At 36.7% G+C, this 23,866-nt stretch overlaps 1 protein-coding gene across 4 annotated transcripts in view; it reads left to right on the forward strand.

Annotated features, from left to right (window-relative positions):
* The window catches only part of MYO9A (myosin IXA), a 272,449-nt gene that overhangs the window by 38,746 nt on the left and 209,837 nt on the right, over window positions 1-23,866 (forward strand). For all 4 annotated transcript variants that reach the window (XM_016201287.2, XM_016201296.2, XM_016201314.2 and 1 more), the window contains exon 2: window positions 14,286-15,196. In XM_016201287.2, coding sequence (XP_016056773.2) covers window positions 14,357-15,196 — 840 coding nt within the window. In that variant the 5' untranslated portion in view covers window positions 14,286-14,356. The remainder of the gene's footprint in view (window positions 1-14,285; window positions 15,197-23,866) is intronic.

Genomic DNA, 23,866 nt, shown 5'->3' on the forward strand with positions numbered 1-23,866 from the left:
TTGCTCATTTAAAAAAATATATATATCTTTATTGATTTCAGAGGGAGGATGGGAGAGAGAGAGAGAGAGAGAGAGAGATATCAATGATGAGTCATTGATTGGCTGCCTCCTGCATGCCCCCTACTGGGGATCGAGCCCGAAACCCAGGCATGTACCCTGATTGGGAATCGAACTGTGATCTCCTGGATCATAGGTCAATGCTCAACTGCTGAGCCCTGCTGCCGGACTGATTACTTGCTCATTTTTAAAGCCAAACATTATCAAATTATTGTTGAAAATAGCTCTTACAGGAAGTCAAATAATGAAAATAGGTGAGAAAATTATAGAAAAAGGAAACCAGCTGTGGATACCTCTGATGAAAAAGACAAGCCTTTTACCCTTTAGTAGGAAATTCAGACAATAAACAAAAGACAAATATAATTCTAGGTATTGCATCACGTTCTTTGATAAAAATAAATTGGGATCTAAGGAGAATAAAGTGGTGAAAGAGTTATTTTAGATATGGTAGTAAAGAAAATCCTCTCTGTCCAGTTGACATTTGAGCGGAAGCCTCAGTGATGTGAAAGAAGGTCCAGACAGGCAAGAGAGAGCAGGAAGTGCAAAGGTCCTGAAGCAGGAAAAAACTTAAACACAGATAAAAGACCACTGAGGGTGGAGTGGAGTGAGGGAAGGATGAAGTTAGGCCACAGTAAGAGGTTTCCATTTTATTTGTGTTATGGAGAGCCACTGAGGGTTTGTGAATCTGAGAGTGAGTGACATGATCTGATTTACCATTAAAAGGCTGACTGCATGTTTTATATAAATAACATAGACTATAGTGGAGCAATGATAGAAGCAAGGATATCACACTCTTTCACTAATTCAGATGAGAGACTGGTTGTAGAGATGGGAATGTTAAAAAAAAAGAAAAAAAAAGATTCAGGATATAGTTTAAAGATAGACCAGTATTGTTTACTGATGGATTGAATATAAGAGAAATTACAAGGGAAGGGATGGGAAAATTTTTATAGCAATGCATTAGTTAGGGTAGGCTAACTGTTGTAACTAAACAACTCCTAAATATCAGTGGCTCTGCACAGTAAAATTTTATTTATTTACACCACAGTTCAATGTAAATGAATGGAGGTGGGGTGATGGTGAGCATTTTTCTTCATGTAGTCATTTTGGGCCCAGGGTCCTAGTGGCTCTGTATCTTTTAGGACCTTAGAGCTTTTCCCTGGATCATCTCCATTGTTCCAGCAGACAAAGAAAGGCACACCCTTTCTTAGGGGCTTTTATTGACTCAGCCTGAAGGGGATGTTCATTTCCCCTGCCCACATATTACTGGTTTAGGACTTGGACACATGGCCATAGGTAACTAACTGCAAGGAAGGTTGGGAAATATTATAGTCTAGCTATGTGTAAGAGGCTTTGGAGAGTACTGAAAAAAATCATTATAAAACGCATAGTTTGTAGAGTTAAAAAATATAAATATTTACATATGTAAATAAGTTGCGTATGTGATCACACATTATTATGGTAATAGCCATATTTATTTGTGGAACATTTGAGTTGTAAGTTCTAACATAATGAAGAAACGTGAATAATTAGTTCTTGAATACCACTTTCTCAGAGTTTTTCTAAAATAAGTTCAAAATTTTTAATAGATCTCGCTCCATAAAATTTACAGCTGTACTCAAATTACTGTTGTTTTCTACCATTGGACCCTACCTTGATAATAGAGTGGTTTCTTTTTAATATGTACTGAAATAAGTTCAAAATGTTTAATAGATCTCTCCTTATAAAATTTATAGGTGTACGCAAATCACTGTTGTTTTCTACTGTTGGCCCCTGCCTTGATAATAGAATGGTCTCCATTTAATATGAACTGGTGAGGCCTTTGCTGTGATTTTTTTTTTTTTTTTTCTCAGTCCTCATCTGGGGATATTTTTCCATTGCTTTTACATAGAGTAGAAGGGAGGGGGGGTGGAGAGAGAGAGAGAGGGAGAGAGAGAGAGAGAGAGAGAGAGAGAGAGAAAGAGAGAGAAAGAAGGAGAGAGGGAGAGAGGGAGAGGAGAGGGAAACATCAATGTGAGAGACATATCGATTGGTTGACTCCTACACGCTCCTGGACCAGGTCTGGGGAACAAACCTGCAACCCAGGTATGTGCCCTTGACTGGGAATTGAACCCGCCACTTTCTGGTGTGTGGGCTGACGTTCTAACCACTCAGTCACATTGGCCAGGACTTGAGTGATTTTTTTTCTATAGTGAAGCTAGATTTTTATTTTTCAGAAATACATTTGCCTGATTCTATCCTTCCACTTCTTTTGTTACTGAACGATAATGTATGATTCTATTTACTAATATTCATCAATAGATTCCTGTGATAAAGCAAATATAAAGAAAAAGGATTCTTTGTTTTTGGAAAATAACCTTAAGAACTTGATAAAGAAGTAAAATCAACAGTATGTATTTTTGAAAATTAAATTTTATTAGCACACAGATGCAAAACACACTGCATTAAAAATTGTTAGTTGTTTTATCTTTTTAACCGAACTTCTAATTCAAAGGAAACTCTGTAATTTCTAACTTTGTTTTCTTTCTTCACCATAGTTTTCCTCTATAATTAGTCTCTTCTAACTCAGTCCAGTGAATAACATCAGACGCTGGCCTATTCTGAACCACACCCTACTGACCACAGCAACTGTCTACCACATTGTTTCCCTCTGTTAGTATATACTTTTAAAATAACTACTTTAGGATAGAGAATAAAAAGTATTAATTTTCTTTATAAAAGATACAGCGATGTCTGGTTGCTATGTAAGTACCAGTAATGTGCTGATTCTTTGTATGTATAGTTTTATTTCCGCATTTATCCCCACATTGTTATTGCATAATCTCCTTTTCTCCGCTGATTTGAAATGCCATCTTTATCATAAATTTCATATATTTCTTTGCTCTCTTTAAACCTTAATTTTCTGACTTGAAAGGTTTGTTCCCTGTCTTAGAGAATTGCTAGTCAACTCAAGTGAGGTAATGTACTTCAAGCTTACTTTTGGTGAAAACTATAAAAGGAAATTTTGAAGAGTTCCCAAAAGCCTAACATTTTTGTCTGTTTTTACATATGTATACCTTTACATACAATTTTATATTTTGTGGTTTTTCATTTGGCATTATATTGTATATCCCTTGCCATATTTTTTCATGACTGACATTACAAGTATCCTTCACTATCCAATTGTTTAATTCTACACTTTGAATTGTGAATTTGGATGTCAGGTGGGTACTGCCCTTTTTCATGTTTGGTTTCTCAAGTTTGGATAGCAAATAGCACGATAGTAAAGGAAGTATCCAAAAGTTTATTTAAATATATTTGTTTCCTGAATTTAGAGCTAGATTTTTAGATATCAGGAATTTGGATAACAAAGGATTCCTATATTCTCAAAGGGTATTGCACTGAGATGCTGTGTATTGTAGTGGGTTCTTTTGATTTCGGAGTACAGAAACCCAACTCACAGTGGCTTAGGGCATAAAAGGGAATTGATTAGCACGGTTAACAAGGAAGTTCAGTGGTTGAGTTTATTTGAGTCACAGCTGGATTCAGTGGCCCAGAGTGTGTGTGTGTGTGTGTGTGTGTGTGTGTGTGTGTGTGTGTGTGTGTGTGTGTGTGTTCATTCTCTCTTACTACAGAGAGGCTCTTTTTATGCATTCAGGGAAGATGACTGCCAGTAGCTCTAGGTTTACAGTAGTCCCCCTTATCCATGGGGCATATGTTCCAAGACCTCCAGTGGATGCCAGAAATCATGAGTAGTATGGAACCCTATATATACTGTTTCCCCATACATACAGACCTATGATAAAGTTTAATTTATAAGTAAGGCACAGTAAGAGATTTAACAATAGCAACTAATAATAAAATAGAAAAATTATAAAAAATATTGTAATAGAAGTTATTTGAATGTGGTCTCTCTTGAAATCATTGTACTATATAGTCAGTCTTCTTATGATGTGAGGTGATACAGTGTCTACATGATGAGATGAAGTTTGGTGAATGACATAGTTATTGTGATATAATGTTAGGCTACTATTGACCTTATGGCAGAAAAGGATTGTCTGCTTTAGGTGATCCTGAGCAATCAAGCCATGATGAGCTACTAAGTGACTAATGGTTGAGTAGCTTATATAGTGGACAAAAGAATGATTCACCATCCTGGGGCAGACAGAGCTGGATGGTATAAACTTTCATCACACTACTTAGAGTGGCACACAATTTAAAACTTATGAATTATTTACTTCTGGAATTTTGCATTTAACAGTTTTGGACAGTGGTTAACTTTAGTAACTAAAACTATAGAAAGTGAAACTGTGGATAAGTGGGGTACTAATGTACATCTTTCTAGATTAGCAGCCCTAGTTGAAAAAAAAATACTTCCTTTTTATTAGTTGCAGCAAAGTTTTGGCATAGTGAGCCACCACCGTCTCACTAGGGTGAATGGAATAAACTGACTGGGCCTGGCACACAATTAATACCACCCTTCTACCCTAACTGGGGGTGAGTTTGATTCATTTAAACTGTGTCAAAAGACCACCAGAAGAAAGTATAGATTACCTACCGTGCAGATTAAATTGATAGCTATCCAGGTACCTATGTTATAGTGTGCCATATGGTAACTTATATCTTCCATCACCTTTTCTTAAAAAAATTTATCTTTATTATTGTAAGTTCTACAGATGTCCCCCTTTCCCCCATTGATCCTTTCCTCTCTGGACCCCTCCCCCTAGGCCTTTGCTACACTATTGTCTGTGTCCATGGATTATGCAAATGTGCATATAAGTTCTTAGGTTAATCTCTTCTTACCCACTTACTCACCTCTGCTTTCCCTCTGAGAATTGTCAGTCTATTCCATGCTTCTATGTCTCTAGATATATTTTGTTCATTAGTTTATTTTGCTCATTAGATTCCACGTATGAGTAAGATCATGTGATATTTATCTTTTTCTGACTGGCTTATTTCGCTTAGCACAATTCTCTCCAGGTCCCACCATGCTGTATCATAGGGTAAGGGATCCTTCTTTTTTTTTTTTTTTTAATATATACAGCTGCATAGTATTCCATGGTGTAAATGTCCGAGAAGATGTTTGATATTATTTCAATCTACTTGAACTTGTAGAGACTTGTTTTGTGTCCTAACATGTGGTCTATCTTTGAGAATATTCCACATGCACTCGAGGAGAATGCATATTCTGCAGTTTGGGGGTGAAATATTCTGTAAATGTCATTTAAATTTATCTGATCTAGTGTGTCATTTAGAGTCACTGTTTCCTTGTTGATTTTTTTGTCTGGAAGATTTATCTAGTAGAGTCAGTAGGGTGTTAAAGTCTTGTACTATGACTGTATTGCTGTCTATCTCTCCTTTAAAGTACTTCAGAAGTGTTTTTTTTCATCCTGTGTGAGTCTTTTTTTCTGAAGTGGGTCTCTTGTAGACAGTATATATTTGGGTCTTGTTTTCTTACCCATTCAGCTATCCTTTGTTTTTGATTGGAGCATTTAATCTATTTATATTTAAGGTTATTGCTGATATGTACTTACTATATTGCCATTTTATTTCTTTATGCCTATGTTTCTCATTCTCTCTATTTCAACTTCTTATTACAGCAACACCTTTAACATTTCTTGCAATGTTGGTTTGGTGGTGATTTTTTTGGTCTGAGGAGCTCCTTAATTCCACCATCTATTTTGAATGATAGCTTTGCTGGATAGATTAGTCTTGGTTTCAGGTCCTTGTTTTGCATTACCTTGAATACTTCATGCCATTCCCTTCTGTCAGAAGTCAGCTGACAGCCTTATGGGATCTCCTTTGTAGGTAACAGATTGCTTGTCTCTTGTTGCCTTAAGATTCTCTGTCTTGAATTTTTAGCATTTTAATTATGATGTGTCTGGGTGTGGACCTCTTTGGGTTCTTCTTGCTTGGGATTCTCTGTGCCTCCTGAACTTGTGTAACTTTTTCCTTGACCAGGTTAGAGACATTTTCTGCCATTATTTCTTCAAACAGGTTCTCTAACCCTTGCTTACTTTTTGACCTCTTCTGGCACTCCTGTGATGAAACTGTTGTTATGTTTCATGTTGTACCACAGCTCCCTTAAACTATCCTCCTGTTTTTTAATTATTTTTTCTTTTTGGTTCCTCTGATTGAGTGATTGGTTTCTACCCAGCCTTCTAATTCATTGATCTTCAGCTTCCCCTAATCTGCTGTTTATTCCTTCCAATGTATTTTTTATTTCTACTATGTCATTCTTAATTTCTTTCATTGTTTCCATTTCTTTTTTCATGCTGTTGAGCATCCTTATGACCAGTATTCTGAACTCTATATCTGATAGATTGCTTATCTCCACTTCATTTAGCTCTTCTGGAGAATTCTTTTGTTCTTTCACTCGGGGCTTTTTTTTTGTCTTCCCATTTTGGCTGCCTGTTTGGATTTGTTTCTATATAGTAGGTAGATCTACTAGGACTCCCAGTCTTTTGGATTGTCTCTGATGCAGGCCAATATCATACACTGTTTGTGACTGGCCTTGAGTACCCTATTTGAAGCCTTCCATACTCCACAGCTTGTGATTTCCTCTGCTTGGGCTTGGGGGCTGGGTGTGTTTGGACAAGACCAACATGTGCACCAAGGTCAGCTTTTCCAAGCCCTGAGTCCAGAGGCAAATCAGGCAAAGACTCAAAGCATCCAGAGGCTGACCGCCACCCAGTCTCTTAATGAGCCTCAGACTGTAGAAACTGCACAGGGTAGGGTGAGAGGTTTTTCCAGCAGGGTGGAAAAACTCTTAAAAGCTGTACGGAAGGTAAACATCTGCCTAAGAAAGATGTCATCTGCTTATGGGGGACTCAGCACAGGAATCCAGATTGCCGCCCTCTGAGCTCTATTCCCCTAGCCAGCATCCCTAGATTTGCCTCACAGAGCTCCAGTTTACTCTGCCCTCCCTTTGCCAAAGCCCAAGGTGAGAGGCTGCACATGAAAGTTTATGCACTGGACCTTTAAGAGGGTGCCTGCATTTCCAGCTGTCTCTCCCTGAAGGTAGAAACCCTTCTGCTTTTCACAGCTAGATGTTGTGTGTGCACCTTTCTCAGTTCTGGTGCTCTGAGCTGGGATGCTAAGCTTGGGTTTTAGACCCCAGAGTTTTCAGTGGGAACCCCCCAAAGCTGAGATATCCCTGTGGAACTTCAGCTGCAGCCTGTGGGAGCCCAGTCAGCCCTCTTGCACCTCCACACTTCCTTCCAGTCTCTATTCGGTCTCCACTTTTTGTCCTTGGTTATGAAGGTGCTCTCCAGCCAGTTTTCAGTTATAGTTGACTATTCAGGATGGTTTTTCTATATTTTAGTTGTAATTCCAGTTTGGTCCTGGGAGAGTGCCAGTATAGCTTCCATACAATCATCTTGGATTTTCCATTACCTCTTCTTTAGTTGAAATACTAGGAAATGGTTTTCTTTCTGCACCCAATTTGGCTTTGACAATACTATATGTAAAAGGGGGTGGTACCTACATCTTATCTAGTGATGGAGATCAACTGACATGTACTTTTGTCGAATCTTATCTGAAAAGCTGTTTCTCAACCCATTTTTTTTTTTTCCAGAAGAAATAGTGAAAAGCACCTTTCTACTTAAAAAAATTTTTTTAAAATTGATTTCAGAGAGAAGGGAGACGGAGAGAGAGAGAAACATTAATGATGAGAGTGAGTCATTGATTGGCTGCCTCCTACACGCTCCCTACTGGGGATCCAGCCTGCAACCTGGGCATATGCCCTGACTGGGAATTGAACTGAGATCTCCTGGTTCATGGATCGACGCTTAACTACTGAGCCCTGCCTGCCGGTTGACCTTTCTACTTTTGAGCTAAGTCTCATTTAGTCTTCCTTACCAAAGAGCCTTGCCTTATCAGTTAAATCCTTTTTTATTAATAGAGCCTGCAACCTGGACATGTTCCCTGATCAGGCATCCAACTGGCAACCTTTAGGTGCACTAGACGACACTCAACCAACTGAGCAACACTGTCCAGGGCAGACCTTTTTTTTCTTATGTTTTCAGTTTCTGCTTCTCTGCTTGATTCTATTTATAGCCATAAAGATGTGTTCCCAAGCCCCTAACAAACATTTTACTCATACTTCTCTTTAATTTGTAGAATATTTGATCAATACCCGTTAGTCTACTTACTTGCCAATCTGTTACTTCCTCCTTAACTTATAGCCTTTTTCTGTTTCTTACTTTTCAGGGTTACCAGTGATATCCAGAGACTTTTGTCTCAGGCCTAAACCTATAATTATACTATATAAGGACTAAAAGGGACCTAAGAGATATTTAAGTCAGTTTTCTTTTTTTATTTTGCTTGATGTTATTTTAGATTATACCAACTTTCTTTTGGCTAGAATTTACATGGTATATCTTCTCTCTTTTTTCTCTCGTATTCTGTTTTCTCATATTACAGATGTGTCTCTATTGAAAAAAGTATATAGTTGGATTTTAAAAATCCAGTCTGACAATTGTCTTTTAATTGGAGCATTTACTCTTTTTTTTTTTTTTTTTAAATATATCTTTATTGATTTCAGAGAGAGGAAGGGAGAGGGAGAGAGAGAGCTAGAAACATCAGTGATAAGAGAGTCATTGATCTGCTGCAGCCCACAACCCGGGCATGTGCCCTGACCGGGAATCGAACCCCTATCTCCTGGATCCTAGGTCGATGCTCAACCGCTGAGCCACGCCTGGCTGGGCTGGAGCATTTACTCTTAATACAGTAACTGGTATATTTAACTTGCTTTCCATTTGTTCCATCTGTTTTAACCTTCCGCTTTGTTGCTTTTTTTTTTGAATTGATTATCATTCCATTTTTTCACTCTGCTAGTTGGGAAGTTATACTTTTTTTCTAATTTTTAGTGGTTACACTAAAATAGGGTTCTGCAAACTTTCTCTTTTAAAACTACATACTAGCCTGGCCGGGCGTGGCTCAGCGGTTGAGTGTCGACCTAGGATCCTAGGCAGTCAGGGTTCGATTCCCGGTCAGGGCACATGCCCAGGTTGTGGGCTTGATCAATGACTCTCTCATCATTGATGTTTCCATCTCTCTCTCCCTCTCCTTTCCTCTCTCTGAAATCAATAAAGATATTTAAAAAAAACAAACAAAAAACTACATACTAAACATATTTGGCTCTGTGTACATACAGTCTCTATCACAACTACTCAGTTCTGCCATTGTAGTACAAAAATCCATAGATAATAGGTAATTATAAATTATATATAAAGAACTGGGTAAAATCATCCATGTAGAAGAGCACTGGGTTGAGATCAGAAACAGAGAATTTAAAAATTTTTTTAAATCCTCACCTGAGGATATTTTTTCGATTGCTTTTCAGAGACAGTGGAAAGGACAGAGAGAGAGAGGGAAACATCAGTGTGAGATATAGACACATCGATTGGTTGCCTCCTGCATGTTGCCGGACCCAGAGCCGGAGGTCAAGCCTGCATCCAAAGTATGTGCTTTTGACCAGAATTGAATCCCAGACCCTTCAGTCCACAGGCCTATGCTCTAACCACTGAGTCAAACCAGCTAGAACTGAGAGAATATTCGTTTTTCTTTCTTTCTTTTTTATTTATTTATTTTTTAACATCTTTATTGATTTCAGAGAGAGGAAAGGAGGGGGGGGAGAGAGAGAGAGAAACATCAATGATGAGAGAGTCATTGATGGGCTGCCTAGCCCGCAACCTGGGCATGTGTCCTGATGGGGAATCAAACCCCGATCTCCTGGACCCTAGGTCGATGCTCAACCGCTGAGCCACTCCTGGCCAGGCAGAATATTCTTTTTTAAAAAAGATGTCTATTGATTTCAGAGAGAGGAAGAGGAGGGAGAGAGAGAGAATCATCAATGATGAGAGAAAGTCATTGATCGGCTGCCTACTGCACACCCAGTGCTGGGGATCGAGCCCAAAACCCTGGCATATGCCCTGACCGGGAATTGAATCTCAACCTCCTGGATCATAGGTTGATGCCCAACTGCTGAGCCATGCCGACTGGGCTGAGAGAATATTTTTATTTTTAAAGCGAGGTACCATAGTGGAATAGGAGTTGTAAATAGTCCATCAGAAAGAGTGAGCCTATTTGTAATATTGCAAGAAAAATAATTGTCATGTGAGGGCAGTTTCAAGAATGAGAAGGTGGCCACTTCAGTTAAATGCCATAGTGTGGTGTGTTAGGATGAGGATTGAGAAGAGGCTCTTGGATTTGGCAGCTTTTTGGTAATTGGTGACATTTTCAAAGAACATTGGCAGTAGCTTGCTAGGTGGGAACAGTGGTAAGGGAGTGGAGAGCAGAAATATACACCTGTTGATTCCCACATAGTATATTCTAGACCAGCAATAACAGAAGTGCCTAGATTTCCCAACCTTAGAAATATTATTGGGCCTATAAATGTAAATTTTAAAAATGTTTCCCAGATGATTCTGATAAATACTCATGGGTTGCTGTCAAGATGTATTTGTGATATTTTGAGGCAACCCCTTTTTTCAGACACAAAGCAATTACTGATAAAGTAACAAAAAGACAAAACCAAATGGACATAAATGGGGCTCAAAAAAAGATAAACATTCTTATGTTTCAGAAACGGAATAGAACGCAAAGCAGTGAGTGAGGCCGTGGCTGTTAGCCTAGCCTGCAGGTAAAGCAGCAGAGGTTTGGCTGCTTTGTTGTAAATGGGGAAGAGTTATTGCAGTTGGAAACCATGGGCTCCTCTGATGAAAAATATACTTCTGAGTTTATTTCTAGGGCTGCCATATTGTGCACCTTTAGAGATCAGACTGTAGTTTTGCAGTGCATCTCCTGGTAGTGCAGGGCACAGCTTGCTTGACTGGAAGGAGTGGCTTTGCTGCTGACTGGTGCCAGAATCCACAGTTTATATGACACCATATTCCTAGAGATTCAGGAGAATGTAAGCATAGCTTTACAACTAGGAACCTGCCAGCTGAGAGCATATCCTTACTGTTACTTCAGGACAGCTCTCTTGATTTGAAAAGACTAACTGTAAGAGAAATACTTATGAGATAACTGGGGAAATTGAACACTGACTAGTGATATTAAAAATTGTTAATTTTTAGCCCTGCCAGTGTGGCTCAGGTTAAGAGGTCATGGGTTCGATTCCCATTCAGGGCACATGCCTGGGTTTTGGGGCTTGTTACCCCAGTAGGGGGCGTGGAGGAAGCAGCCAATTGATGTTTCTCTCTCACTGGTATTTCTTTCTCTCTCTTCTCCCTTCCCCCTTCTTTAAAAAAATCAGTAAAAATATTTTTTAAAAATTAAAAAAAATAGTTAATTTTAAAGGTACAATTAATGGTCTTGAGGTTATGTTTTAAAAAGTGGTAAATAGTGGTAAGTGTATGAAACACAAAAAAATCTCTCAAGCCTGGCCAAGTGTGGCTTAGTGGTTGAGCATCAACCTGGGATCCAGGAGATTGTGGTTCGATTCCTTGTCAGGGCACATGCCCGGGTTGCGGGCTTGATCCCCAGTTGTGGGTGTGCAGGAGGCAGCCGATCGGTGAGAACTCTGTCATCATTGATGTTTCTGTTTCTCTCTCTCTCTCTTCCTCTCTCTGAAATCAATAAAAATATATTAAAAAAAAAAATTTATCAAAAAGTGCAACTGTAAAGCTGAATTCTCAAACAAATTAAGCCATCTAATGCTGAACAAGAGAAGAAATAAAATCAATCAGAAGAGCAGTTTACTCTGGATGACATTAAAATATTAGTTTGTTTGGAAAATATCAAATTATATGTTTAGGACTTTCAAGGAGATAAGTGAACAACTAATATCCCTTAAATTAAAACAATTATGAAATTTAAATAGGGAGAGAAAAGGTCAGGTGGATATGAAAATGACAAACCTTAGAAGTGAAAACTAGTATAAATAAAAATAATAACAACATGGTGTTCATGAATGGGAAGTCAATAGGGTGTCAGTTTTTTACAATATTAATTTATAAAATCAATGCAGTATCAAACTGCCAAAATAATGTTTTATGATGGCTGATACGTGGCTCCTTAAAATTCTTACAGCAGAGTAAAGAGTGAAAGTAGCATTAAAGAAGTCCCAGCTGATTTGGCTCAGTGCTTAGAGTGTTTTCCCATGGACTGAAGGGTCTTGGGTTTGATTCTGGTTAAGGGCACGTACCTCGGTTGCAGGCTCGATCCCTGGCCCTGGTTGGGGTACGTGTGGGAGGCAACCCATCTATGTGTCTCTCTCACATGGATGTTTCTCTCTGTCCCTTCCACTGTCTCTGAAAAGCAATGGAAAAATATCCTCAGGTGAGGATTAAATAAATAAAAAAACATAAAAAACAAACTGAAGCAATTATAGCAATTTTTAAACTTGTTGAATTTGGGTGGTAGGTAGATAGCTGTTTTTTATATGTTCTATAATATTTTCTGCATTTGAAAGATCATCTAGGAAAAAGGTTAAAAACAAAGTTTATTAGAGGACTTTGACAAATTTGTAGCAGTATGAGAGAGTAGTAATTGAAGGTACTTTAAAAAAACACACAGCATCTTTATATGTTAAAGGATGAAATATGTCAAAAGGGAAAGATTAATAACACACAAGAGTGGTTTTTGATGGGGCAAGTTACTGATGGAGATGTTAAGAAATGGATTTTATGAGCCCTGGAAAGGATGAGGCACATATTTTCTCTGTAGGTAGGAATGGAAGAACAGAGATGAAATGAAAAGAGGAATGCATTTTGAATTGGAGAAATCATTTAAAGGAAATCACTATTTTCTCAGTGAGATATAAAAGTTGTATTCATTTTTCTAGAGGTGTGATATATGAGAAGATTGGAAGGATATGCAGAATACTGGTAAGTAATGAAGTGTAAGGTTAGATTAAAAAGGTAACTGAAGGAAAAGGGAAAATTGAATTAGATTTGTAATGGTAACTAGTTGTATAATTTTGTCAGTTTTGTTCAGCAAGCCAAGGGCAGATCTTTTTTGTTTTGTTAATACTCACCTGAGGATATTTTTTCCATTGCTTTTTAGAGCGAGTGGGAGGGAGGGAGGGAAGGAGAGAGAGAAACATGGATGTGAGAGAGACATATCAATTGGTTGCTCCCCCCAACATGCTCCCCCCCCCCACATGCTCCCCCGTGCCCACACACATGCTCCCTCGCTGGGGCCAGGGATTGAACCGGTAACCCAGGTATGCAAGCCGACACTCTTAACCACTGAGGCACACTGGCAGGGCAAGGGCAGGATCTTTTTGTTGCATCCTTCACCTCTCCACCTTAAGGAAGTTAGAGAGTCAAGAGTATAGAAGTCTTGTCCAGCCGGGCGTGGCTCAGTAGTTTGAGCATCGACCTAGGATCCGGGAAATCGAGGTTAGATTCCTGGTCAGGGCATATGGCGGGGTTGCATGCTCGATCCCCAGTTGGGGGTGTGCAGGAGGCGGCTGATGAATGACAACTTTCTCATCATTGATGTTGCTATCTTTCTGGCTCCCTCTCCCTTTCTCTCTCTGAAATCAATAAAAGATATATTTTTTAAAAAAGTATAGAAGTCTTTGAAAATATGTTTTTTAGCAGGTGTTTCTTAGCTCATTATTAAATTAAAATAGCTTAATTTCTTTCTGATCTCATCATCTTACTGTTTTTAATTTCACAAAAGTTGCTCCATCAATGGCATTTTTTCTTGTTTTTGCTGTGCAGGGTGATTAGATTTGTGTGATTATTCTGTCCATCTTAATCAGTCTTCAGAGAGGCTCTTCTGTCCATCTTAATCAGTCTTCAGAGAGGCTCTTCTGTCCATCTTAATCAGTCTTCAGAGAGGCTCTTCAGATATAAAGAAAGAACCTGATTCTAATCTCAGGTACTTTAGAAACATTTGAGATAGTAGAAGACAAAATAATTTTTATTTGTACTCCTTGGATTTTGATTTGTTAACATAATAAAATTGAAACAATTTTGGCAAGTTGCTTTTCTAGAAAGTGTCTACATTTAGACAATAAAATGTAATATTGTGTGGTTTCAATGAGATCATTTTTAAGACTGTTCCTCCTGAGCACCCTTCTAGTTCCTAGATGGGATGTTGCCCAATTCATGAATCACTCAATACAGCTAATTAGATCTTTTTTAAAAAAAAAAAGACTTTCTATACTAAGAGTTAGGATTTTATGTTTTAAAATGTAATCAACATGATTGTTAAGTCTTTCTTTTTTGAGCATCAAAAAGCAGTGATTGTATAATATGACTTCTAAGTTTTTTACAATTTTTATGTTACAGTTCTTTTGCCACGAAAATGGTTTGCACAACCTTGAACACGTACTATTCATGCTGATGGGACAGGATTCAATATGAATATAAATGATGGAGGAAGACGACGCTTTGAGGATAATGAACATACATTACACATATATCCTGGGACAATTTCAGAAGGGACAATCTATTGTCCAGTTCCTGCCAGAAAAAACTCCACAGCTGCTGAGGTGATTGACTCTCTTATAAACAGACTTCATCTTGACAAAACAAAATGTTATGTTCTAGCAGAGGTAAAGGAATTTGGTGGAGAAGAATGGATACTCAATCCAACAGACTGTCCAGTTCAACGAATGATGTTGTGGCCCAGAATGGCTCTGGAAAATCGCCTATGTGGAGAGGACTACCGCTTTCTTCTAAGAGAAAAAAATCTTGATGGATCAATCCATTATGGTAGTCTTCAGTCATGGCTACGGGTAACAGAAGAACGTCGCAGGATGATGGAACGGGGTTTTCTTCCACAGCCTCAGCAGAAAGACTTTGATGATTTATGTAGCTTACCTGATTTGAATGAGAAAACTCTCTTAGAAAATCTACGAAATCGCTTTAAGCATGAAAAAATTTATACCTATGTTGGCAGTATTCTAATAGTTATTAACCCATTCAAGTTTCTTCCTATTTATAACCCCAAATATGTCAAAATGTATGATAATCACCAATTGGGAAAACTTGAGCCCCACATTTATGCCGTAGCTGATGTAGCTTATCATACCATGCTTCAGCGCAAAAAGAATCAGTGCATTGTGATTTCTGGAGAGAGTGGTTCTGGGAAGACTCAAAGCACAAACTTTCTTATTCACCACCTTACTGCTCTCAGTCAGAAGGGATTTGCCAGTGGAGTAGAACAAATTATTCTTGGAGCTGGACCAGTACTTGAGGTGTGTAGAAATACTTTTCTTACTCCTAAACATGTCTTTAAAAAATAAAAAATAAAAGTCTGGTAGATGTGAGAAAATGAAACTAAATTGAAGTATAGATGTCATAAATTACCAAGGAAAAGTGGAAGATGGGGCAGCAAAAATGGCAGTGTGGAAGATAGTGGCAACATTTTTTTCTAAGGGTGTTTTTAGGTCATAGTGATGCAAAATAGAGAAGTGATTGGAGTCATGTGTATATATAGATATCCCCCGTAAAGGGCGATAGCAGGGGCAAAACTGTAATAGGGTTTTGGAAGTAGGTGGTTGGGGGAAATAGTCTTGTCAGTATATCTGTATCTTGGCAACCTTAACATCTGTGCCTACCATTGAAATTCTGAGAGTTCACTTTTGAAAATGTAGAGAATGTGATGTAATTCCTTTTAGCTCTGTAATGTTTTGGAAATAATATTATCAAGGGTAGAAAGGAAAGAAAATATACTGTTTTTGTTTTAGAGCTGAAAGGGAAAGGTAATATTTCTTAGTTGATTTTTTAAAGAGAGATATTGTGAGGTATAATTGAGATACAGTGAACTGCACATATTTAAATTGTACAGTTTGATAAATTTTGACATATGTACATATCCATTAAATCACCACCATAGTCACGATACTGAGCATATCCATTATCCTTAAAATTTTGTCATATCTCTTTGTAATAGCTCTCTCACACCGCTTCTAGTCCACTCATCTACAAGAAACCACTTAACGTGGTTTGTGTTACTATAGATTAGTTTGTATTTTCTGCAATTTCATATAAATGGAATTTTACTATGTAATTATACTATGTGTACTCTTTTATGTTTGACTTCTCTTACTCAATATAATTATTTTAAGATTCATCTGTGTTGTGTGTGTCAAAAATTTATTTCTTTTGATAAGGTAGTATTTCATTGTATGGATATACCACATTTTGTGTATCCATTCACCTGTTGATGGACAGACATATAGGTTGTTTCCAGTTTTTGGCTTTTACACATAAAACTGTATACAAGATCTTGTGTGGACATATACTTTCCTTTCTCTTGGAAATACCTAAGAGTGGAGTGACTGGGTCATATGATAGGTGTACGTTTAACTTTTTAAGAAACTTCCAGACTTTTCTAAAGCGACTGTACATACCATTTTATATTCCCACCAAGCAATGTGTAACAGGTCAGTACTCCATATCCTTGCTAATGCTTGATATGGTCACATTCTATATATGCTGCATTTTCTTTATCCATTCATCTGTCAATGGACACTTAGATTGTTTCTATTTCTTGGCTACTGAATAATGCTACAATGAACATAGGAGTGAGGATATCTCTTCTAAGATAGTGATTTCATTTCTTTCAGATATATTCCCAGAAGTAGAATTTCTGGATCATATGGTAGTTCTATTTTTAATTTTTTGAGGAACATCCATACTGTTTTCCATAATGGCTGCATAAATTTACATTACCCTCAATAGTGCACAAGGGTTTTCCTTTTTTCCACATCCTCACTGAGAATTGTTGTCTCTTGTCTTTTGGATGCTAGTCATTCTAACAGGTTTGAGGTGATATCTCATTGTAGTTCTGATTTGTATTTCCTAATGATGAGTGATGTTGAGCATCTTTTCATATAGTTATTGGCCATTTGTAGTTCCATGAAACAAATATCTATTCAGTTTTCTGCCCATTTTAAAAATTGGGTTATTTTTTGCTATTCAGTTGTATGTGTTCTTAATATGTTTTGTGTATTAAGCTCTTATCAGATATATTATTTATAAATATTTCCTCCCATTAGATAGGTTGTGTTTTTATTTTGTTGATAGTTTCCTTTGCTGTGCAGAAGCATTTGGTTTGGTGTAGTCCCACTTGTTTATTTCCGCTTTTGGTGTCAAATCTAAAAAACCACTGCCAAGATCCATGTCCTAACCCAGTATTTTCTTATAGGAGATTTATGGTTTTAAGTTTTATTACATTCAAGTCTTTAATCCATTTTAAGTTGATTTTGTGTATGTTGTTACGTAGTGGTTTATTTTCAGTCTTTTGCAAGTAGTTGTTCAGTTTTCCTAGCACCATTTTCCTTCCCCCATTGTATATTCTTAGCTCTTTTGTCATAAATTAATTGATTATATATGCAGGGGTTTATTTTTGGGCTCCCTGTTCTGTTCCATTGATCTATATGTCTATTTATATACCAGTATCATACTATTTTTGATTATTATAGCTTTATAATTTGAATCAGGAAGAGTGTGATAGTGGCAATATTTTTTTCTAAGATGTGATGTCTTCAGCTTTGTTCTTCTTTCTCAAGACTACTTTGGCTATTCAGGATCTTTTGTAACTCCATACAAATTTTAGGATTTTTTTTCTATTTCCATGAAATATGCCATTGGAATTTTGATGGAAATTGCAATGAACCTGTAAACTGCTTTGGGTACTATAGACATTTAACAGTATTAGTTCTTCTAACCCATGAGCATGGGATATCTTTCCATTTATTAACGTCTTACAGTTTTTATTGTACCGATATTTCACTTCTTTGGTAATTGCTCCCAGATTTAATCCTCTCTTAATAGTACCTTTTGAAGAGCAGAATTTTAAATTTTGATGAAGTTTAGTTTAGCCATTTTTTCCGTTATGGATTGTTCTTTTGGTATTGCATTTAAGAAAACGACTAACCACTAGGTTGCAAAGATTTTCTCGTATTTTCCCCCCATTTACATTTAGGCCTGTGGTCCATTTTGAGTTCATCTTTGTATATGGTACCAGGTATAAATCCAGTGTTTACCTATAAATATTTGTTTTAAGACTGTTCTTCACCTTATTACTTTTGTGTCTTTCGTCAAAAAAATCATTTGTCCATGTATACGTGGGTGTATTTCTGGATCCTTTCTTCTGTCCCATTGATCTTTTGTCTGCCTTTAAGCCAGTGTCACATTATTTTTATTTTATAGCTTTACAGTAATTCTTGAAATTGGGTAGTATTAGTCCTCCAGTTTTGTTTTGTTTTTCTTTTGCAGAGTTGTTTGCATATTCTAAATTCTTTGTATTTCCATATGAATTTTATAACTAAATTGCCAATTTGCCCATAAAAGCCTTTTGGGACTTTGATTGGGATAGAATTGAATCTGTAGTTCAATGTGAGGGAGATTTGACATGGTAACAATATTAAGCCATCTGACCCATGAACAAATTTATTTCTCCACTAAGATCTTTTACAATTTCTGCCAGCAGTATTTTGTTGTTTCTAATATACAGGTCTTTACATCTTTGGTAAGCTGTATCCCAGTTTTTCATAAATGGTATTTTAAAATTTCAATTGTTAGTTCCTAGTATATAGAAATACAGTTGATATTGGTATATTGATACTGTATTCTACAACCTGGCAGTTGCAAATATTAGTTCTGTTTTATTTTTTAGTTTCCATTGGATTTTGCACATAGGAGATCATGTTTGTGAGTAAAAGGGCAGTTTTATTTCTTCCTTCCAATCTGAATGTCTGTTTTCCGTGCAGATTTCACTGGCTACTCCAATATAATGTGGATGAAGTGGTGAAAGCAACATTCTTGTCTTAGAGGGAAAGCATTCAGTCCTTAAATAAATTAGTACAATGATAGCTGTTGGTTTTGTGTAGATACTCATTATTAGATTGAGGTCATTCCCTTTTATTCCTGCTTTGTTTAGAGTTTTTATTAGGGATGGATGTTAGATTTTTTAAATTGATTTTAGAGAGAGAGGGGAAAGGGAGGGGAGAGAGAGAAAGAGAGAGAGAAACATTAATTTGTTGTTTCATTATTTATGCATTCATTGGTTGATTCTTATGTGTGCCCTGACCGAGGATTGAACCCACAACCTTAGGGTATTGGGATGACACTAACTTGCTGAGCTACCCGGCCAGGGCGGATATTGGATTTTTTGTCAAATGCTTTTTCTGCTGTCTGTTGACATGGTCATATGGTTTTAAAAATATAGTTTGTTACATTGATGAATTACATTGATGGAATTTTGAATGGTAAACCAGCTCAGCATTCCTGGGATAAATGCCACTTGGTCATGATGTGTTATCCTTTAATCTATTGCTGATTTTGTTTGCTAAAAATTTTGTTCAGAATTTTTGCATCTGTGGTCATGAGAAATACTGTTTTCCCTAATGTCTTTTTGTGTTTGTTTGTTTTTGGTATGAGGGTAATGCAGGCCCCATGGGAAGGAGTTGTGAAGTCTTCTCTTATATTTTTGGAGGAGTTTGGAAGAGTTTGTGTAAAACTGGTGTATTTCCTTACTATCAGTGTTAGAAATTATCAATGAAGTAAGACTGTAGTGTTTTTTATTTTTATTTTTTTGTAGGAAGCCTTTATAATCAAAGTTTCAGTTTTTCAAGTAGATACAGAGCTATTTGTGCTTTTTATTTTTTTTTTGAGTGAGCTTTGGTACTATTGTGTTTTTCAAAGAAATTGCTTAATCTACGTTAAATTTATTGACATGTTTTATATAATATATATTTTTTATACAAAGCATGAGCTTTTTGTTTTGTTTTTTTGTTGTTGTTTTGCTGTTTTATAATTCATTAACTTCAGCTTTGACCGTTATTTTTTGGTTTACATTACATTTAATGTAATTTAATTACATTACGTTTATTCTTTTAGTTTCCTAGTGTGGTATGTGAAGTCATTGATTTGAGCCCTTACCTTTCTTTTCTGATAAAGTCATTTAGTGGTGTAAAATCTTCCCTAAGTACTGCTTTAGTGACATTCCACAAATTCTATGTTGTATTTTTATTTTTATTTAGTTTGGAATATTAGCTAATTTATCTTTTGATTTTTGTGAATTATGGGTTACTTAGATTTGTCTTATTTAGTTTATAAATATTTAGATCCTGTTATTTGTAATTTATTTATCTTGTGGTTAGATAACATTGTTTGACTGGAATCCTTTAAAATTTATTGAATAGAGTATTTCTTGGTAAATATTCTGTGCACTTAAGAAGATAGTGTATTCTACTCTTCCGAGGAGGAGTTTTCAATGTGTGAGTCTTGTTAATTTGATAGTGTTGTTGAAGTCTGACACATGCTTGCTGATTTTCTTTCTATTTATTCTATAAATTATTGAGAGAGGTCTTGTTACCTCCAGCTATACTTGTAGATTTGTCCATTATTCCTCTAAGTTGTCAGGTTTTTCATCTTATACGTGAAACTCTCTTGTTGGTGCATAAACATTTATGATTATATAGATGCTTATTTTTGATTAATTTTATCATTATGAAATAACTTTTTCTCGGTAATATTTTTTACTCTGAAATCTACATTGTCTGATATTAATGTAGCCCTTTTTTCTTTTGACTTGTATTAGCAAGATATCTTCTTTTATCCTTTTATTTTTAGATTCATATTTAAAGAACTATATGTAGAGTTTATAGTTGGGATCTTGCTTTTTTGTGTAATGTGACCATCTCTGGATTTTACGTAATGTGACATTTAATGAGATTTCTGATATGGTTAAGTTTGAGTGTATCTTCTTGAATTGTTTCCTATTAATCCCTTATGTTCCTTGTGCGCTTTATCTTTTCCTGCCTTCTTTTTCTCTCATTTTTCTTTTTACTATTTTGAGGTGAAATTCATATAACATAAAATTAACTATTTAAAGTGTATACTTCAGTGACATTTAGTACATTCACATTGTTATGCAACCTCTACCTCTGTCTAGTTTCAAACATTTTCATTCCAAAAGAAAACCCTAATCAGGCACTTCCCATTCTGCCCTCCCCCCCAGCCCTTGGAAACCACCAATCTGATTTCTGTCTCTATGGAATTACCTATTCCATATAAATGGAATCATACAATATGTATTCTTTGTGTCTGACTTCTTTTGTTTAGTATAGTGTTGTAAAGGTCCATTCATGTTGTGGCATATCTTTTTATGGCAGAATTATATTTCATTGTATAGACATACCAGTCTTGTTTATCCAGTCATACACTGATGGACATTGGCGTTGTTTCCATTTTTTTGGCTATATAAATAATGTCATGACCATTCATGTACAAGATTTTGTGATGACATGTTTTCAGTTCTCTTGGGTATATACCTAGGAGTGGAATTGTGTCATGTCATAGCTGTGTTTAACTGGTTGAGGAACTTCCAAATTGTTTTCTGAAATGATTACACTATTTTACATTCCTACCAGTAATGTATGAGGGTTCCATATTCTCTACATTCTCACCAGCACTTGTTATTGATTATAATCGTCCTACTGTGTGTGAAGTGGTATCTTATTTGGTTTTGATTTGCATTTCTCTAATGACTAATGATGTTGAGCATATTTCCCACGTGCATGTTGGCCTTTTGTGTATCGTCAGTGAAGAAATGTTTATGCAAATTATTAACCCATTTAAAAATTGGATTCATTTTGTTTTACTATTGAGTTGTAAGAATTCTTTATATATTCTGTATGTGGATCAGATATATGACTTGCAAATATTTTCTCTCATTCTGTGGATCGTCTTTTCATTTTCTTGATTTTGGCCTTTAAAGCACAAAAATATTAATTTTGATGAAGAACAATTTATCTTTTCTTTAGTTACTTGTACATTTGGTGTCATTTTAAGAAATGATCGCCAAATCTAAGGTCATGAAGATTTACACCTTTGGTTTCTCTTAAGAGTTTTATATGTTAAAATTTTTATTTTATTGTGAGAGTGTTATAGATGTACTCCATTTTCCTCTTTTCCCCCCATTCACCCATCTCCCACCCCACCCCACCCCACCCCACCCCACCCCACCCCTTCACCTGTCTGTGTCCGTGGGCTTATAAGTTCTTTGGTTAACTCTTCCTCCTTTCCTTCCTGCCTTCCCTCTGAGATCTGTCAGTCTGTCTCACGCTTCCACGTCTGTGGTCCTATCTTGTTTGTCAATTTATTTTGTTCCTTAGATTCCAAATATAAGTGAGATCATGTGATGTTTGTCTCTCTCTGACTGGCTTATTTTGCTTAGCATAATATTTCCCAGGTCCATCCATGCTGTCCCCAAAGGGTAAGAGATCCTTCTTTTTATAGCTGCATAGTATTCCAGGGTGTAAATGTCCCACAGCGTTTTTATCCACTCATCTACTGATGGGCACTTGGGCTGTTTTCAGATCTTAGTTATTGTAAATAGTGCTGCTATGAACATATGGGTGTGTATATTCTTTCTGATTGGTGTTTTGGGATTCTTAGAATATGTTCCTAGAAGTGGGTTCACTGGGTCGAATGGTAGTTCCATATTTAATTTTTTGAGGAACCTCCATACTATTTTCCATAGTGGCTGCACCAGTCTGCACTCTCACCAGCAGTGTACTAGGGTTCCCTTTTCTCCACATCCTCGCCAGTGCTTGTCATTTGTTGATTCGTTGATGATAGCCATTCTGACAAGTATGAAATGATACCTCACTGTGGTTTTAATTTGCATCTCTCTGATGATTAGCGACATTGAGAATTTTTTCATGTCTGTTGGCCATCTGTATGTCTTCTTTGGAAAAGTGTCTATTTAGGTCCCTTGCCCATTTTTTAATTGGATTGTTTGTCTTCCTCTTGTTGAGTTGTATGAGTTCTTTGTATATTTTGGCAATTAATCCCTTTTCAGATGTATCATTGGCAAATATGTTTTCCCATACCATGGGTTCCCTTTGCTTTTTGAGGATGGTTTCTTTTGCTGTGCAGAAGATTTTTAGTTTGATGTAGTCCCACTTGTTTATTTTTTACTTTGTTTCTCTTGCCTTAGGAGATCTGTCAGTGAAAATTCCACTATGTGAGATGTCTGTGATTTTACTGCCTGTGTTTTCTTCCAGGATTTTTATGGTTTTGTGATTTACATTTAAGCCTTTTATCCATTTTGAATTTATTCATGTGTATGATGTAAGTTGGTGGTCTAGTTTCATTTTTTTTGCATGTATCTCACCAATTTTTTCAACACCATTTATTGAAGCGACTATCTTTACTCCATTGTATGTTCTTGCCTTCTTTGTCAAATATCATTTGACCATAATGGTATGGGTCTCTGCTTTGTTCTACTGATCTATAATATCTGTTCTTGTGCCAGTACCAGGCTGTTTTAATTACAGTGGCTTTGTAGTATAACTTGATATCTGGTATTGTGATCCCTCCAACTCTGTTCTTTCTCAAGAATTCTGTGTCTGTTTGGAGTCTTTTTTGGTTCCATATACATTTTTGGAATATTTGTTCTAGTTCTGTGAAATATGCTGTTGGTATTTTAGTAGGAATTGCGTTGAATCTGTAGATTGCTTTGGGTAGTATGGACATTTTATTTCACTTTTATTTATCATCATCATCATTATTATTATTATTTTAAATCCTCAACTGAGGATATTTTTTCCCTTTGATTTTCAGAGAGAGTGGAAGGGAGGGGGGGGGAAAGAGAGAGAGAGAGAGAGAGAGATTGATGTGAGAGACACATTGATTGGTTGACTCCCGAACAGTCCCCGACTGCAACCGAGGTTGCAGGAATCAAGCCTGCAACCGAGGTACGTGCCCTTGGCCAGAATCAAAACCAGGACCCTCTGTCCATGCGCCGGAGCTCTAACCATTGAGCAAACGGGCTAGGGCAGTATGGACATTTTATTGATGTTAATTCTTCCAATCTGTGAACATGGTATATTTTTCCACTTGTTTGTATC

This window comes from Miniopterus natalensis, chromosome 1 (genome assembly GCF_054644295.1).
Source record: "Miniopterus natalensis isolate mMinNat1 chromosome 1, mMinNat1.hap1, whole genome shotgun sequence".
In the NCBI taxonomy this organism is placed as follows: Eukaryota; Metazoa; Chordata; class Mammalia; order Chiroptera; family Miniopteridae; genus Miniopterus; species Miniopterus natalensis.